This window comes from Caretta caretta, chromosome 11 (genome assembly GCF_965140235.1).
Source record: "Caretta caretta isolate rCarCar2 chromosome 11, rCarCar1.hap1, whole genome shotgun sequence".
Taxonomy (NCBI): domain Eukaryota; kingdom Metazoa; phylum Chordata; order Testudines; family Cheloniidae; genus Caretta; species Caretta caretta.
Window position 1 is genome coordinate 71,500,494 of NC_134216.1, and position 19,394 is coordinate 71,519,887.

Here is a 19,394-nt window from a genome sequence, read left to right on the forward strand (position 1 = left end):
TGACCTGTTCCAAGCAGGCTAATTCGTCATAAGTGAACCATAGAGGAGCCATGCTTTCAGATGGAGCATCTCTAGATTTGGGTGGTGAACTTGACCCTTATGTTGTGTTAGCAGGTCCGTCTAAAGCAGTAGGGTGATTGGGTTATGTACGGATATCACTGCTGTCTTGGCCATGTGGGGGCTATCTCGCTTTATTGTTCTTATTTTGTGTATCATTTTCAACAACAGTGGTATGGGTGGGAATGCGTACAGGAGAGATGTGTCCCATTTGATTCGGAATGCATCCCCCTTCAATCGGATTCCCAGACCTACTCTCGAGCAGAATTGTGGGCATTTGCGGTTTTGAGTTTTTGTGAAGAGGCCTATAGCTGGACGACCCAATTGTTGGAATATGTTCTCTAGTATCACCTTATTCATCTCCCATTTGTAATCATGGGGAAATTGTCTGCTAAGTTTGTCCACAGTGGTGTTCTGGCATCCAGGCAGGTAGGAGGCAGAGATGATGATATTGTCTTGGATTTACCAGTTCCAGAGTTTCATGGCTTCGGTGCATAGTGAGTGTGATCGAGCCCCTCTCTGCCTGTTTATGTAGAGCATGTATGCAATGTTGTTGGTCATACCCATATGTTCTGGTTCCTTAGCAGCAGTAGGAAATGGAGGCAAGCATTGTGAACTGCGCAGAGTTTTAACAGATTTATGGGTAGGTGCGTTTCATCGGTGGACCACTGTCCCTGAATCGTGTGTTGTTGCATGTGTGCTCCCCACCCGAAAGGGAGGCATCCGTTGTGAGCACCTATGATGGTGGTTCCTGTGTGAATGGAATCCCCGAGCACAAGTTGTTGGGTTGCGTCCACCATCTCAGGGATTCCTTGACTTTGGGTGCCATCATTAGTCATCTGTTTAGGCCATGTTTGTTTGGCCTGTACACAGTTCCTAGCCATCCTTGAAGGCATTGCATAGGTAAATGTGCATGTTTCACCACAAATGTGCATGCTGCCGTGTGACCCAAAAATTGGAGACATGTGCAGGCTCATATATGTGGGCTGCTCATTAGTACGGCTATGAACTTGGTCATTGGGTCCAATCTGTTTATTGGTAGGGACACTTTTGCTTCCACTGAATCAAGGTAAGCCATGATAAACTCTAGTTGTTGAACGGGGTCTAGAGTTGACTTTTTCTCATTTATTTGTAGACCTAGACTCTGGAAGAAGTCTATCGTCTGTTGAGTAGTCCGGATGCTGACTATTCAAGCAGGTGACTTCAGAAGATAGTCATCCAAATAAGGGAATATTATTATCCCTTGTTTTCTTAGGTGTGCTGCTAATACTGGGAGAATTTTGGAAAAGAGTTGAGGTGCCAGGGGTGATAGATAGGCCATAAGATAACACTTTGTATTGATAGTGGTCTGTGCCTAAGGTAAATCTTAGGAACCACCTGTGATCAGGGTATATTACAATATGAAAATAAGCATCTTGTAGGTCGAGAGCTGAAAACCAGTCCCCTGCTTCCAGTGCTGGTATTATCGTTGATAACATGACCATCCTGAATCATCATTTTCTCACAAATTTATTGAGTTTTCTGAGATCCAATATAGGGCTCCATCCCGTTTTTCTTCTGTTTTAAGAACTGGTGGGAATAGAAACCCTTCCCTCTGTGTTGAGTGGGAACTACTTCCACTGCACCTAGCTGTAGAAGGTGGTCGTGAGTGGGAACCTGAAGAGGGACAAGGGGCGGGCGGGTGTATAGAAATGAAGGGGATGGAATAGCCAGTATGGATGATTTCTATGGCCCATTTGTCCATGCTGATGGAAGACCACTTCAGGTAGAAAGGGAGGAGATGATCTCCAAACAGATCGTGTAGTTGGCACTGTAACGTGAGGGAGGTCCTTCAGACCATCGACCAAGCCTTCAAATTTGCTATTTGGATGAAGGAGCTTGGGTCGCAGCAGGTGGTAGGGGTCTGAGTCTTTGTGGTCTCTGTTTTTGTTGATCTTATTGGTGCTGATGTTGTTGTGTTAGGGTGAACATCTGTTTCTTTGGTATGATTGATACCTATTTTGTTTCAGTTTCGTGGCAGGTGTGTAAATGCCTAACCTGCGGAGTGTTGCCTGCAAATTTTTCATGGTGTGTAACACCTTGCTGGTTTGACAGTGAATGAGAGGTCTTCATCACTAGCCTGCATTTCCTGGGGGGACCCCAAAGAGCTCAACCATGAAGCTATCAAATGACCACCGTGTGAGCAGTGGATCTTGTTGCAGTATCTGCTATGTCTAGGGACAACTGTAGGGCCATCCTTGCTATCATTTGCCCCTCAGAAACCAGTGCTTTAAAATTGTCTCTTTATTAGCAATATTTCTGAGGAAAAAAATCCATGAATTTACCATAGTTTCTGTGGTTATATTTAGCAAGTAGTGCCACATAGTTTCTGTCACAAATATAAAGGGAATGGGTTAAGAAGCTCTGATACAGTACTATAACATCCTCTTATCTGTAAAGGCTTAAGAAGCTCAAGTAACCTGGCTCGCACCTGACCCAAATGACCAATCAGGGGACAAGATAATTTCAAATCGAGGGGGAGGGGGGTGGAAGGCTTTGTCTGTCTGTCTGATGCTTCTGCTGGGGACAGATCAAGAAAGCAAGCAATGCAACTCCTTTAGAGTTAGTAAGTAACCTAGCTAGAAAATGAGTTAGATTTTCTTTTGTTTTGGCTTGTGAAATTCATTGTGCTGGAGGGAATGTGTATTCCTGTTTTTGTGTCTTTTTGTAACTTAAGGTTTTGCCTAGAGGGATTCTCTATGTTTTAAGTCTGACTGCCTGTGAGATTATCTTCCATTCTAATCTTACAGAGTTGTTCTTTTATCTTTTCTTTGTGCTTCTAATAAAGTTCTGTTTTTTAAGAATCTGATTGGGGTTTTTAGTGTTCCTAAAAACCCAGGGTTGGTCTGTGCTCATCTTGTTTATTCTCAAGCCACCCCAGGAAAGGGGGTGTAGGGCTTGGGGGGATATTAGGGGGGAGATAGGGTTCCAAGTGGCCCTCCCTAAATATTTGTTTGAATCACTTGGTGGTGGCAGTGTTTACCTAATCCAAAGTACAAGGAGAATTTGTGCCTTGGGGAGTTTTTAACCTAAGCTGGTAAAAATAAGCTTAGGGGGTCTTTCATGCAGATCCCCACATCTGTACCCTAGAGTTCAGAATGGGGAGGGAACCCTGACAGTTTGCCACTCTGAATGGGAGTGTGGAGGAGAAATAGACTTTGCGTCCAAATAGGTCCAACCTCTTACCATCCTTATTAGTGGGTGTTGACCTGTAATGTTGTTGCTTCCCTCTCTGTGTGGCCGCCTCCTCAACAAGTGAGTTTGGTGCTGGATGGGTGAATAAGAAATCTGTTCACTTTGAGGGGATAGAGTACTTTTTGTCAGCCCTCTTACAGATTGGTGGTATAGTGGTCGGAGTTTGCCAGACTGTTTTGGCAGGTTCCATCAGTGCCCCATTCATTGGCCGCTCTATCTTAGATGATGAGGATGTTTGCAAGATGTCAAGTAGTTCGCATTGGGCCTCCAGAACCTCTTCAAGAAATATTTTCAATTCCTCAGCCAGCCTTGTGAACAAATCCTGGAAATGACTGAAATCATCAGTGGTTGGTGAGGGTGGGGGCATTATTGCCTCATCTGGAGAGGATGAGGTGTTATAATGTGAGGTGAAGTGTCTGGTGGCATACTCTCCTGTTCCTCTGTGGTTTCCTCCCTTGGTTCAGTTGTTCTCGTTTCCGATGGTGGAGGTGGGGATCTAATGCCCTCCCGATGTGGACTGGGGGTGTGTGGGGGTCTCTTCTGTAAGGTCCCCACGGGTCCCATTAAGGCCAGTGAGTGGGGAATGGTATGGGTGGACCCATCATAGGTGTCCACACCATAGTGGTGCCTCCTGTCCCTATGTGAACCTTGCTCATAGGGGTCCAGGTATCACAGATGTTCTGAGTGGAGAGGAATGGTGAGATGAGAACACCCCTTCTTCCTTATGCTCCTCCACACTTGAAAGTGTGTGTGTGTGGGAGGGGGCTACCAGTGATAGAGGTAGTTCCTTTACTGCAAGCACCGGGGAGCTGTCGGTGCCCAGAAGTGGGGACTCTGGTGTCAATGAGACCAGCAAGTCTTTCTAGTGCAGAAATAGGCGCAGTGCCTGGGGCTTCAGCATCGATGAGGTGGGTGCCGATTGCTTCGCTGATGTAGCAGTTGGTGCCGCTGCCGCGGTCTTTGTCGGAGCTGCTGTCATCATGGGAGGCGGCATAATTGGCAGAGTGACTGACTGTTCCGACTCCGTCAGTGTCATCGACGGTGCCGCAGTGGAGGAAGTAGGCTTGGTGCCCCTTGACTCCGCACTGGAAAGCTGGGATTCTGCAGAGGCCCCTGCACAGGCAGTGCCAGAGGTTCCCGGAGCTTCATGAGTGCTGAGCCGCAGCGCGGTCAGCACCGAGGAGAGTGACCTGGCTGGAGACAGCTTTCTCATGGTCTGCTCTCTACGAGGCAAAGAGGATGCCCATTTCCTTGCAGGTGTTTTGGAAGAATGAGTCTTAGGAGACCTTGCTGGAGAAATGTCTGGTCACCTGTGCCGGGAGGGGTTTCCTGCCCCGGGTCAGAGGCTGGCCGTAGAGACTTCTTCATCAAAATGAGTTTCAGCCTCAGGTCTCTATCTCCGAGAGCCCTGGCTTTGAGGTTGCTACAATGGACACATTTCTGAGCAACGTGCGTTTCCCCCAAGCAATAGACATATTAAATGTGTCTGTCTGACATCAGCATAGCTTCCCTGCACATCGTGCAGCGTTTAAAGACCGATGAACCAAGCATTTTAGCATTTTGCTGTCTTATCCTAACTGTTCTACAGGATAAATGGAAAATATATTTTTTTTTTTGTGAAAAAAGGGTAGGTAATTAACTAAGAACTAAAACTTATTCTGCCTATACTATCTTAAACTATCTAAACAGGAGTACTATCTAATTTTTACAGGAGTGCTGGGAGCTCCATCTCAGGCTGGGGACGGTTGACAAGGAACTAAGGGGTTCGGGTTGCACGCACACTGGATGAGGCACCAACAGTGTCACTAGACCGGCGCCACACAAATGTGACCAGTATGGGCACTACTACTAAAACTCTCTGAGCAAAGGCACTGGGACGCACTGACACCTGAAGTGGAGCAACCACAGGGAAATCACTCGAAGAAGAAGGTGTTTTGCTGTGACACCACAGCTGCCCATCAGCTTCAACTTCACGCACAAAACAAGGTAGTCTTTTCCTCCTGGAGTACTGTCATGGATGGTTATAAACTGTTCAGGCAGGACAGGGAGGCCAGAAAAGGTGGGGGAATTGCACTGTATGTAAGGGAGCAGTATGACTGCTCAGAGCTCTGGTATGAAACTGCAGAAAAACCTGAGTGTCTCTGGATTAAGTTTAGAAGCGTGAGCAACAAGGGTGATGTTGTGGTGGGAGTCTGCTATAGACCACCGGACCAGGGGGATGAGGTGGATGAGGCTTTCTTCCGGCAACTCGCAGAAGCTACTAGATCACACGCCCTGGTTCTCATGGGCGACTTTAATCTTCCTGATATCTGCTGGGAGAGAACTACAGCAGTGCACAGACAATCCAGGAAGTTTTTGGAAAATGTAGGGGACAATTTCCTGGTGCAAGTGCTGCAGGAGCCAACTGGGGGGAGAGCTTTTCTTGACCTGCTGCTCACAAACCGGGAAGAATTAGTGGGGGAAGCAAAAGTGGATGGGAATCTGGGAGGCAGTGACCATGAGTTGGTCGAGTTCAGGATCCTAACACAGGGAAGAAAGGTAAGCAGCAGGATACGGACCCTGGACTTCAGGAAAGCAGACTTCGACTCCCTCAGGGAACGGATGGGTAGGATTCCCCGGGGGAATAACATGAGGGGGAAAGGAGTCCTGGAGAGTTGGCTGTATTTCAAGGAATCCCTATTGAGGTTACAGGGACAAACCATCCCAATGTGTCGAAAGAATAGTAAATATGGCAGACAACCAGCTTGGCTTAACGGTGAAATCCTTGTGGATCTTAAACATAAAAAAGAAGGTTACAAGAAGTGGAAGATTGGACAAATGACCAGGGAAGAGTACAAAAATATTGCTCGGGCATGTAGGAATTAAATCAGGAGGGCCAAATCACACCTGGAGCTGCAGCTAGCAAGAGATGTTAAGAGTAACAAGAAGGGTTTCTTCAGGTATGTTGGCAACAAGAAGAAAGCCAAGGAAAGTGTGGGCCCCTTAATGAATGAGGGAGGCAACCTAGTGACAGAGGATGTGGAAAAAGCTAATGTACTCAATGCTTTTCTTGCCTCTGTCTTCACGAACAAGGTCAGCTCCCAGACTGCTGCGCTGGGCAACACAGCATGGGGAGTAGGTGGCCAGCCCTCTGTGGAGAAAGAGGTGGTTAGGGACTATTTAGAAAAGCTGGACATGCACAAGTCCATGGGATCGAACGCGTTGCATCTGAGAGTGCTATAGGAATTGGCAGCTGTGATTGCAGAGCCATTGGCCATTATCTTTGAAAATTCGTGGTGAACGGGGGAAGTCCCGGATGACTGGAAAAAGGCTAATGCAGTGCCAATCTTTAAAAAAGGGAAGAAGGAGGATCCTGGGAACTGCAGGCCAGTCAGTCTCACCTCAGTCCCCGGAAAAATCATGGAGCAGGTCCTCAAGGAATCAATCCTGAAGCACTTACACGAGAGAAAAGTGATCAGGAACAGTCAGCATGGATTCACCAAGGGAAGGTCATGCCTGACTAATCTAATTGCCTTCTATGATGAGATTAGTGGTTCTGTGGATGAAGGGAAAGCAGTGGATGTATTGTTTCTTGACTTTAGCAAAGCTTTTGACACGGTCTCCTACAACTTTAACTTGTCAGCAAGTTAAAGAAGTATGGGCTGGATGAATGCACTATAAGGTGGGTAGAAAGTTGGCTAGATTGTCGGGCTCAACGGGTAGTAATCAATGGCTCCATGTCTAGTTGGCAGGCGGTGTCAAGTGGAGTGCCCCAGGGGTCGGTCCTAGGGCCAGTTTTGTTCAATATCTTCATAAATGATCTGGAGGATGGTGTGGATTGCACTCTCAGCAAATTTGCGGACGATACTAAACTAGGAGGAGTGGTAGATACGCTGGAGGGCAGGGACAGGATACAGAGGGACCTAGACAAATTGGAGGATTGGGCCAAAAGAAATCTGATGAGGTTCAACAAGGATAAGTGCAGATTCCTGCAATGAGGACGGAAGAACCCAATGCACCGCTACAGACTAGGGACCGAATGGCTAGGCAGCAGTTCTGCGGAAAAGGACCTAGGTGTGACAGTGGACGAGAAGCTGGATATGAGTCAACAGTGTGCCCTTGTTGCCAAGAAGGCCAATGGCATTTTGGGATGTATAAATAGGGGCATAGCCAGCAGATCGAGGGACGTGATCGTTCCCCTCTATTCGACATTGGTGAGGCCTCATCTGGAGTACTGTGTCCAGTTTTGGGCCCCACACTACAAGAAGGATGTGGATAAATTGGAGAGAATCCAGCAAAGGGCAACAAAAATGATTAGGGGTCTGGAACACATGACTTATGAGGAGAGGCTGAGGGAACTGGGATTGTTTAGTCTGCAGAAGAGAAGAATGAGGGGGGATTTGATAGCTGCTTTCAACTACCTGAGAGGTGGTTCTAGACTATTCTCAGTGGTAGAAGAGGACAGGACAAGGAGTAATGGTCTCAAGTTGCAGTGGGGGAGGTTTAGGTTGGATATTAGGAAAAACATTTTCACTAGGAGGGTGGTGAAACACTGGAATGCGTTACCTAGGAGGTGGTAGAATCTCCTTCCTTAGAGGTTTTTAAGGTCAGGCTTGACAAAGCCCTGGCTGGGATGATTTAGTTGGGGATTGGTCCTGCTTTGAGCAGGGGGTTGGACTAGATGACCTCCTGAGGTCCCTTCCAACCCTGATATTCTATGATTGCTTCCCCTCGTGAGAGCTAGTGCAAAGGCTCTGAGTTTGGTAAGGAAAGGGCATTCTTCGTTTTAGAATGAAGATGGAATGAACACACCTCTATAGACTAATCAGTAGCAACCTTATGACGGGTGGAAAAACCAATGACAGCCTCTTTTGCTGCTTTCTGAACAGGTTCAAGAACAGATGTAGAGCCACAAGAAAATATTGTGCACTGTACAAGAGATGAGTTACATGGATTCTTCCTTCTAGTGAGAATCCACTTCTGGATCATTCCTTTCAGGTTCTGGAGAGTGAAATTCACTCCAGTTTCATATTCACAACAAGCTGGGAGTCTACACAGCAGACTGCTTATGTAGAAATTCTGTACAAACAGGTCTTATGTATGCAACTGAGTGTTGAATATCTGATTCTGCCTCAAGCTGTGGTTTACATATATGACAGGGCAGAAGCTATTTGCATTTCCAACCCACCAAGGGGAGAGCAGCACTTGTTCACGATGAAGGATAGAGACAGAATTACCCAAATCTACTAGCCTTACTCTCCCATTTCCTCTGCGGACCACTGACTCTGCATGGAACTCTGCTGCAGAATGAGTAGCAGAAAGCACCTACAGCCCGGAGGAGGCAAAAAAACTATTCATAGTGATTGGCTGCCACCTGGTTGACAGAGAGAGTAAGAGTGCTCCACACTCTACACTGATAATACTTAAACGAACAAAAATAAAGATCTTCCATGGATACCCTTGTTACTTTTGGAATGATTTTCAATGGCTTCTTCAAGACTAATGCCAATGGAAATAACATTTAAAATCACATAATATAGGTTATCATTCACTCCATAGTAAGGATATAATGTAGCTGCTTCCTAACCTTAAACAGACTGGCATTTTAAATTTGCTAAATTCACATGACTGCACACCAAGCCATAGCAAGGAGAGTGTGCTAAAGTATCAATCTTCACCCTGTACTGCAACCGTACATTTCAGTGGATTACTATTGGCTTTATGCACCCACTAACTTGGTGGAAATTCCTATAGCTTTAAAATTCTAAGCCAGTTAATCGAAAGTGAGACATTTTATGACACCCCTGCTAAGGAAACTCTCTGCTCCTGGTGCTCGAATGGCTGGCTCCTTTCAATGTGATAGTGTAGATATTACTTTAACACTTAAATTGTAAGGGAAAAGTAATGAGAAGTTATAAAACCCTTAGATGTATGGGGAGGAAGGTGAGCAAGTGGTAGTACACTGAGATATACCTTCAGCAAAAACCAGAATTGATTGCCCTGTATCAGCATTGCTCACAAAAGGGCAATGCTGATAGTCTTGACTTGCAGCAGGGAGGCTCAACTCTTGCTTCAAGGTCAAATGCTTTGAGACTTCCTTGCCAGCCTCACACAATTTAATGGAAGAACCAGAGAAGCAGATGCAGTTGGGCTGTTCTGAAAGGATCAGAAGAACAGGGGATGAAGCCCTGCTGGAGTAGACAAAGATTTTGGGATATGAATTCTGTTGCGGGTGAGTGCCTTGCAGCTAACTGCCATGCAATTTATGAAATCAATAGTTCTAAAGAATCAAGGAAGTGACATCAGAGATGACAGTAAGACATTCTCAAGAGGGTAGAAAGTAAGGCTGAGCAGTTTTGTACCAAGACAGATCAACCACTAATGCTCAGTGGATTGTAGTCCCGGGAGAGCTCTTCTGCTGAATGCAGTCAAGAAAGACTCAATTGGTACAGCACTGGAAGCAGGGCAGCAGGTGGCCCCAACAGTTTTAACCCACAAAAACTAGGACCAACGTGCAGATCTATGAACGCCAAAGCACTTCCACTATGATGCATCCCTTTAGAGAAAAGATTTACATTCTTTAATGCTTGAGAGCTCACTATTTAAATGTTCAGTTTAAAGACAGATGAGACTGCTGGGATGCTGGGTTTATATGACAATAAATTTGACGGACCTTTGATCATAATGAGGAATGTGATTCTACAACACAAAAATACACACACATCCCATCTCTGTGATCTTGGCAAATTCAGAAACATAGGCCTAGATTGTGATTTTAAGTCATGGCCTGTACTGGACAGCATGTTGAAGAGCCTGAGTGTATTGGGATCCCACATTGCAGAAGCAGTTCTGGCTCCACCCCCTTCAAAGAGATGCAGCAGCAAGTTCTCTCCTACCTAACCAATCAGTTCTGACCAATGGAGCAAACTCTTTTGAAGCACTTAGAGGAGAGGAAAATGATCAGGAACAGTCAACATGGATTCACCAAGGGCAAGTCATGGCTGATTAACCTAATTGCTTTCTATGATGAGATAATTGGCTCTGTGGATGAGGGGAAAGCAGTGGATGTGTTATTCCTTGATTTTAGCAAAGCTTTTGATACGGTCTCCCACAGTATTCTTGCCAGCAAGTTAAAGAAGTATGGGCTGGATGAATGGACTATAAGGTGGATAGAAAGCTGGCTAGATTGTCGGGCTCAACAGGTAGGGATCAATGACTCCATGTCTAGTTGGCAGCTAGTTTCAAGCAGAGTGCCCCAAGGGTCGGTCCTGGGGCTGGTTTTGTTCATTATCTTCATTAATGATCTGGAAGATGGCGTGCATTGCAACCTCAGTCAGTTTGCAGATGACACTAAACTGGGAAGAGTGGTAGACACGCTGGCCGGTAGAGATAGGATACAAAAGGACCTAGACAAATTGGAGGATTGGGCCAAAAGAAATCTGACGAAGTTCAACAAGGACAAGTGCAGAGTCCTGCACTTAGGACAGAAGAATCCCATGCACTGCTACAGACTAGGGACCGAATGGCTAGGCAGCAGTTCTGTGGAAAAGAACCTAGGGGTTACAGTGGACGAGAACCTGGATATGAGTCAACAGTGTGCCCTTGTTGCCAAGAAGGCCAATGGCATTTTGGGATGTATAAGTAGGAGCATTGACAGCAGATCTAGGGATGTGATCATTCCCCTCTATTCGACATTGGTGAGGCCTCATCTGGAGTACTGTGTCCAGTTTTGGGCCCCACACTACAAGAAGAATGTGGAAAAATTGGAAAGAGTCCAGTGGAGGGCAACAAAAATGATTAGGGGGCTGGAGCACGTGACTTATGAGGAGAGGCTGAGGGAACTGGGATTGTTTAGTCTGCAGAAGAGACGAATGAGGGGGGATTTGATAGCTTCTTTCAACTGTCTGAAAGGGGGTTCCAAAGAGGATGGATCTAGACTGTTCCGAGTGGTAGCAAATGACAGAACAAGGTGTAATGGTCTCAAGTTGCAGTGGGGGAGGTTTAGGTTGGATATTAGGAAAAACTTTTTCACTAGGAGAGTGGTGAAACACTGGAATGCGTTACCTAGGGAGGTGGTGGAATCTCCTTCCTTTGAGGTTTTTAAGATCAGGCTTGACAAAGCCCTGGCTGGGATGATTTAGTTGGGGATTGGTCCTGCTTTGAGCAGGGGGTTGGACTAGATGGCCTCCTGAGGTCCCTTCCAACCCTGATATTTTATGATTCTCCACTCTTTTCAGGTAGCTAGTGCTTACAGGAGTGCTAGCACTGTGCAGCAACCAAGTTCCCCCAGATAATTGTGACTGTGGACTGTGGTTAGGGGGGCCTAAAGGGAAGGGAGGTGCCTCATGCTTTCACCCAATGCAAGATCGGTGCAATAGTGTCTTCGACATAAGGTAGTTTAATGGTGTATGTGAAAATTCCAGTAATTTACAATCTAAAAAAGGTGTTAAAAGGGTTTTTTTATTTTTAAAATGCCACCATCACAGCTACCCAGGAAACACAAACTATAGAAAACTTAAAAAAATACATTCTTATTTACTGCATTCAAATCACCTTTCCCAAGTCAAAAAGTGTCATCTCTTAAAATCCTGATATTTACAGCCTCTCCTGCAAGTCTAGAAGAAGCCCAACACAAAATAAACTCTTACATCTACTGAACAACTAGTAAACTGCATAAAGGAAGGTTATCTTGTTGTACAAGTGATCATACTGTGGAATTTAGCTCCAGTGTGCCCACAGGTTCATAGCTTCAGGATTTTTTTCCACCAGAGACAGGATATTTTTGTCAAACCATGTCCAGATGAGCCTGCTAACAGTACTTGATCTGTGGTCTGACAAGTGCTGACTGCAAAGAGTGCGGCATACTCACATGTAAACTGGGATGATAAGTCAGTACACCGTTGTCACACAAGGTAACGTATTTCTTCTTCCACTCTTTATTCAATGACTTGCCACTTCGCTTTAGCAGCACACCCTGTTAGAGAGGAGGAGAGAGGAAAAGGCTGAGAAAGGAATTAAACATGATCTTTTGCAAATGTATAGCCATTCAAAGGCAAGGGCAGCAGAAATTTATAACATATTTACGAACATTCTAGTACTGTGTTTCCCTACACGCTTCTCCATCTCTTCACTTTGTTTCTCCCTTGTCTTTCTGCCAAAATATATCGAATGGCAGCTACCAGTAGCCCCAGTAATGGTAGAGTAGTAGCTCTTCAACATGGTTTTCAATAAAGCAGATTAGTCCAACAAAATATAGTCTGTGTCAACATTTGCTCTGTCCACTAGGCCTATCACGAGAAGCTTTTGTACTGAATTATACCTCCCTTGGAATTTATATTTTAATGGTGGCACTCAGTCAGATTTATGGCCATAACAATAAACTCTAAGTTGAGCAAAGATCAAACACCTAGTACACTTGTGGGCACGATGAAATAAATGATAAATAATAAATTTCTGTCTGAATGGATTTTCCATGCAATTATGGATTCTAGTGTTTTTGGTGTGTGGCTTTTGGATTCCTTTATAGCAACTACTATGTGTGGATTCCTCTGCTGTATCTGAGCTCAGCCACAGCTTGGGCACGGAAATGCAGCAGTTAGCATTTGATTGTTTCTGCTTGAACACTCATTCTACTAATTTGTGCAGCTTCTTCTCCCTTTCCCAAGCGATGGCACTGCACAGAAATTCTTCCAGTTACTTATAATCCTAGCAAGGAGAAGCACTGCTAATGCAGGTGACAGCAGGAGAGACCCTTACAAGGAAATAAAGCTAAAGCAAGTTGTAGGGTGAGATCTTGAGAGTGCACTTTTGAATAATCAGAAGGTAACATTGGAAGAAGATGGATGGAACCACAACTTGGCAGTCATGGAGTAAGAGAGGGAAGAGGCCAAGTTTTGTATTTCCAGGGAGTGCAAAGGAAAATAAGAGCAGCCAAACAGGAAGTAATTTACCACAGCAGAGGGAAGAGATGATTGAACAATGAATTAAGATGTAAAACTACTGAAAGTACACAAAAACACTGGAGAGGAAAGGAACCAAAATGAAAAGGAAACTCAAGACAAAAAATGGTCTGTAAGGAATTCCAGTTGCAGTCAAAACTAAACTGGAATTTATGAGCAACTGGAACACGGGAAAAATACAGAAGGAAGAGCAAGAAAAGAAAATCAAGAGAAAAAACTAAATATTTTTATGTACTTGATCTTTTTTTAATTACTACCAACCTAACTCATGAAACATATGGTGTCATTTCACGTTCACTAAGGAAGTAGTCTCACCCAGTGGACATTTCCCCCCAACATTACACTGTACGTTGACTGGTTAGGGTGTTGAGAGACAGGAAACCAGATGGAGTAATTTCATTAGACAAAAGTAATTTTTAATACACAATTCATTTAATCTTATCACCTGGCTCTCCAATTCCAGTTATGCCCATGCTGAAATATAGTTTACATCTATATTGGTAATTGTAACACTCAAAAGGAAAAGGACTGAAACACTGAACTTATACTAAACATGCATGTGGAACTTGCAACTTTCAATAACTAGCGCTAATAACTACAAGGTCTTTCATCACAAGTTTAAAAAAACAGAAACTCTATAAAGATAGCCACTTTAATATGGCATTTGATCTAAACACCTCTCAGTTGAATTTTAGTGTTTTACAAGCCATGATTTATATTTTCAAAATTCATTATCACAGTTAGATTGGCTGGAACTTCTGTGGCATTTCAGTGTATTCTGAAGTAAATAAAAAGCTAAGCACACAGAAATGCACTAAGTGAATTGCCACAGTAGGCTAATCAAGGTATGCCAACCAATGCCTTAGGAACAGTTTTGTCTAGGAAATTCTGATAAACGCTATTATAAGACATCTCTTAATGAATGCTGCACAGTATAATTTGGTTGAGGAATATTTCTAGTTAAACTGCTCTTACTCAGGCAAATATCAAACTTCTATCTTTGTACCCAAGTACCATCTTGGGGACCCACAGCTAGGCCTGGTCATTTTGTACTGAGAAGAATCTGCAAATTCAATAAATCCTGTGGTGTGTCAGGTGCTCAACAGCACGGATCAGTTCCAACCAAAATCAGACTCTTATGTTTATTAATTTAAAACTCAGCACAACCAGCAATTTGAACTAAAACATGCATTGGTTTCATCTTATCCCCATGAATTTAACAGAAGAATGTCTCCACTAAATAAAATTAAATCATGAAGGAATAGCATTCAATATTAGTACATGAAAAATACAGCAGGAAATAGAAAGTAAAAGGTGTAGTATTTCCAACTATTATGATACGTTATGTAGTACAAATTTTTAAAATGAATAAACCTAAAGCAAGCTGTGATGCATGCTTACTTTTTCAGTCAATAGCTTGCTTTATAAAATTATGTCATTTCAGACTGAGTCCCAAAAATACAAGGGGACAAGGGTCAGACCTGTGCCAATGCACAATTACAACTGCTCCACTGCTTCAGAAAACAGTTTCCCTCCCCCAAACACTGACAGACATAATCCTCAACTAAATCCCTCATGCAACAATCCAGATGGACTCATAATACTCCTTTAGCAACCATGGAGATGGTTCCACAGGGGAGTCCCAGGGTCATAACTGCCCTTTACTAGACACACTCTTTAAATAAAGGCCACAACAGTGACCTTTCAGAATCCACATTGGTTATGAAAGACACTGTACCCAAAAGCACACTTTAAATGACTGAAATTAGGCACAAATGTGTTGTAGTAACTTTCTGATAGTTTTGGGGTCAGGTTTCTCTTGGTGCTGTTGGATGCAACTTCCCAGGGCTGGAGACCTCAAACTTGTAAAAATGGAACAGGGTTCTGAATGTTCTTTCCATGATTCTGCAAGTTTGAGGTTTATGTGCTAATTACTGTCTTCTCATGCAAGAGAAATTGTTTTCTTCTATTAAAAATGAAAGCTTACATCTGCCTTTGACTTCTATGTTCGTCTGTAAGAGGTGATATGTCATTTCACCTTTCCAGTCTTTTATACGGAACCTAACTAAAACTGAATTCCCATAAATGTAAGATTGCACTGTTATCACTGTGCTATAAATAAAAAATTACTTTCCGAAAGCTATTCCCCAACTGGTGCTGATATGTTTTTTCTTTATACTCTTTAATAGGAATTAAACTGTAAAGCATCACGTTGGTAATTTTTTCTATCCACTTTCTTCAAATTTTCAAGAAGTGGAAATGCACTTTACTGATTTTTGACTGCCACTCAATTACAGGTAAAACATTTTACTACTTTGGAGGTGCCTGTTCAAGGCAATTATAAGATCAATGAAGTGTAAGGTTACTAATTTTGGTTGGACATATTCCTGGAGGTTTCATCACATGACAATCTTTAATTAAAGATTAATCTTTAATTCCTTGGCAATCCTAACAGTTCCATGATATTAAAATGTCTAAAATGCACTTGGTTTTTACACAAAGAAGGTTTCGCTACTATCCATGTAAGAGTTAGGAAGTTCCAATTCATGGATCTGGATGAAGTCATCACTCTGACAATCAAACTGCAAGTTACACAGCTTTATATTTTTAAAAAAAGAGGATTCCACTATATTATTATGTATGGTAGCGTTCTATTGAACATTATGTACATCTAACCTCCCTTGCAATGTGATTTGTTTTTGTTGTTGTTTTAACTATTTGAGTTAACTGACTAAAGTAGTATTTATAACTAGTGTCAGCCATTCACTCCATCAGTCCAAACATAAAATACTTCACAAGAGATATTTGACCCACAATGGCACTCAAAACACGGTAGAACAATTAATACTGCTTCATTTAAGGACAGAAAATGAACCTCCACCTCTACTCTGGATCAGAACATTCCCAAGATCTGAGATGGAACACATCTGGGGTTCTAGTTCAGACTCATGTCTAGTACAGCGGTAATAACTTCAGAAGCAATTCATATCACCACATTATTTGCAGTATTCTCTTCATTAAGCATAGAGATTCCAGGGTAAAATTACCCTCTGGCAAAGGCTAAATTGTGAAGATTTTAATAGTCAGTGTACACACAAAGTAAGTTAATTTCAACACAAGGTTATTCATATCCCCATGAAAAGCAGGATTCTCAACTTTAGAAACACCAGTTGAAAATATGGAATTAAACATTACTTTTACTTAGCTGTAGTTAAGGGGACTTTGGTTTTACGGAAAGAAGGGATCTTTAATGATCTGGAGGATGACGTGGATTGCTCCCTCAGTAAGTTTTCAGATGACACTAAACTGGGAGGAGAGGTAGATATGCTGGAGGGTAGGGATTGGATACAGAGGGACCTAGACAAATTGGAGGATTGGGCCAAAAGAAATCTGATGAGGTTCAACAACGACCTGCACTTAGGATGGAAGAATCCCATGCACCGTTACAGACTAGGGACCGAATGGCTAGGCAGCAGTTCTACAGAAAAGGACCTAGGGGTTACAGTGGACAAGAAGCTAGATATGAGTCAACAGTGTGCCCTTGTTGCCAAGAAGGCCAATGGCATTTTGGGATGTGTAAGTAGGGGCATTGCCAGCAGATCGAGGGACGTGATCGTTCCCCTCTATTTGACATTGGTGAGGCCTCATCTGGAGTACTGTGTCCAGTTTTGGGCCCCACACTACAAGAAGAATGTGGAAAAATTGGAAAGAGTCCAGCAGAGTGCAACAAAAAGGATTAGGGGACTGGAACACATGATTTATGAGGAGAGGCTGAGGGAACTGGGATTGTTTAGTCTGCAGAAGAGAAGAATGAGGGGGGATTTGATAGCTTCTTTCAACTGCCTGAAAGGAAAGGAGTACTTGTGGCACCTTAGAGACTAACCAATTTATTTGAGCATGAGCTTTCGTGAAAGCTGTAGCTCACGAAAGCTCATGCTCAAATAAATTGGTTAGTCTCTAAGGTGCCACAAGTACTCCTTTTCTTTTTGCGAATACAGACTAACACGGCTGTTCCTCTGAAACCTGCCTGAAAGGAGGTTCCAAAGAGGATGGCTCTAGACTGTTCTCAGTGGTAGCAGATGACAGAACAAGGAGTAATGGTCTCAAGTTGCAGTGGGGGAGGTTTAGGTTGGATATTAGGAAAAACTTTTTCACGAGGAGGGTAGTGAAGAACTGGAATGGGTTACCTAGGGAGGTGGTGGAATCTCCTTTCTTTGAAGTTTTTAAGGTCAGGCTTGACAAAGCCCTGGCTGGGATGATTTAGTTGGGGATTGGTCCTGCTTTGAGCAGGGGGTTGGACTAGATGACCTCCTGAGGTCCCTTCCAACCCTGATAGTCTATGATTCTAAGGGCTTTCTCAATCTTCTGCCCCAACCTTTTCAGCCTGAGGGGGCCCGTGCTATGTACTATTTCTAAAAGAACAAGGAGCTGCCAACAATACTTTGGGGAAGATACTCTCATTTTCCCTGTTCTGATCTATTTGCTTTGTTTGGGTGGTGCACAGGGAGTGGAAACAACCCATAATTCCCCTGTAAGGATTGGCTCAGTAAATACAGAGTCATCATAGGCAGCTCCTGCACCTTCCTCCCTCAGTCCAGGGCAGAGAGGTATTCGGGGGCCAGGCGGGAGAGTGGTTGAAGCACTGCTGATACACCTCCTTTGGAGATCAAAGTCAGGCAGCACAAGCTAAAGCAATTCCAAGGTTTCTTTAAAATCATGCTATATGAGAATCAGGGAACTGTTTTACAGCTTCTCCTCCTCCTCTCCTTGCCTAGACTGTCCTAGGTGGCTGAGAAGGGGAAGCCATCTTTTGCTAGCCATTCCCTTAGTCTCAGGCAGATCCTGTTGAGTTCCTGTGCTCTCCTGGCGCTCTCACAGGAGGGAAGCAGGCAATGGCGCAGCTAGAGCTTATTCTCTCCACCTCTCCAGGCATATGTCCGTGGGGAAGGTACTCAGCTGCAGAAGAGAAGGGACACTGTAACTGCTCAGAATGCTCCTGATGGTATGACTACTTTGGGATAAAAACCCATGGCTGGTCCAGATCAGCTGGCAGGGCTCAAACTCCAGGGCTGAAAAATTGCCATGTAGATGTTTGGGCCTGCTCTGAAGCCTAAGCTCTGGGACCCTGCGAGGCTGAAGGGTCCCAGAGCTTGGGCTCCAGCCTGAGCCTGAACATTTACACAGCAATATTTAGTCCAAATCCTGTGAGCCCAAATCGGCTGACACTGGCCAGGTATGGGTTTTTTATCCCCATGTAGATATACCCCTGAGACTGCAGGATCCCCTAACTCCTCCCCGTGATGTCAAAGCTGATTCAGACCCTTCTGGTTAAAAGTGACAGGGTGATGCTCAGGAAGCACATTGTGTATTTTTAGGTATGTATGGATTAAAGAATAGACAGTCTCTTCACATAGTTGTCCTTAAGGGCCACATTTAGAATCTTGAGAGTCACAGATTGGACACCACTGCTATAGCCTCTGAGTAAGTGCACGTTAGGCAGTGAATAGTGGAAGGAAAAGAGAGACTACATTACAGTCCCCCTGCATCATCTCTTCTAATGCAGTGTTTCTCAACAGCCGGTCTGTGGCCCGGCGCCAGTCCCTAAGATCTCCCTGACCTCATTTTCCATATCAGAGCAAGACATTAAAATTTTATTTTCATTTCTTCCATGCTCCTCAGATGCATAACAGAATTGGTTCCCTCTTGCAGAGAGGGAAAAAAGGGACTGGATGAATCACTTCAATTCGCTCTTTACTCTGAAATGTATAGAAACATCAGGCAGGAAAACAATGGGAAAAAAATGGAAGAGAGGTATTTTAATTGTTGAATACAGGGGACACCTGTCCAGGAAATCAGAGACTATAAAGGGCAGGTAGAAAAGTGTATACAAACCTACTTTCTGCTCCACTAAGATAAAAGCACTGTTCAAAATTAACATCATGCTGATCAAAAGGCAAAATTATATGAAGTCACCATTTTAACACGTTTAATCAAGCAAAAATGTAAACATATCTATTTTTCCAATATAAGAGAGCCACTCTGTCTGTGACAACCCTGGAGAATGGTCTTGAGAATGTTCTTAACCTAGGAGTTAAGAATAGCTAAAAAATACACTTAACCATGAACTAGATTTAAAATATAGATACACAACACAAAGCAAGAAAT

The 19,394-nt window shown here is 43.8% G+C and overlaps 1 protein-coding gene across 8 annotated transcripts in view; it reads right to left on the bottom strand.

The window, feature by feature from the left end:
• AGAP1 (ArfGAP with GTPase domain, ankyrin repeat and PH domain 1) overlaps window positions 1-19,394 on the bottom strand; it is a 707,317-nt gene that overhangs the window by 242,746 nt on the left and 445,177 nt on the right. For all 8 annotated transcript variants that reach the window (XM_048870105.2, XM_048870104.2, XM_048870107.2 and 5 more), the window contains one exon: window positions 12,140-12,244. In XM_048870105.2, coding sequence (XP_048726062.1) covers window positions 12,140-12,244 — 105 coding nt within the window. The remainder of the gene's footprint in view (window positions 1-12,139; window positions 12,245-19,394) is intronic.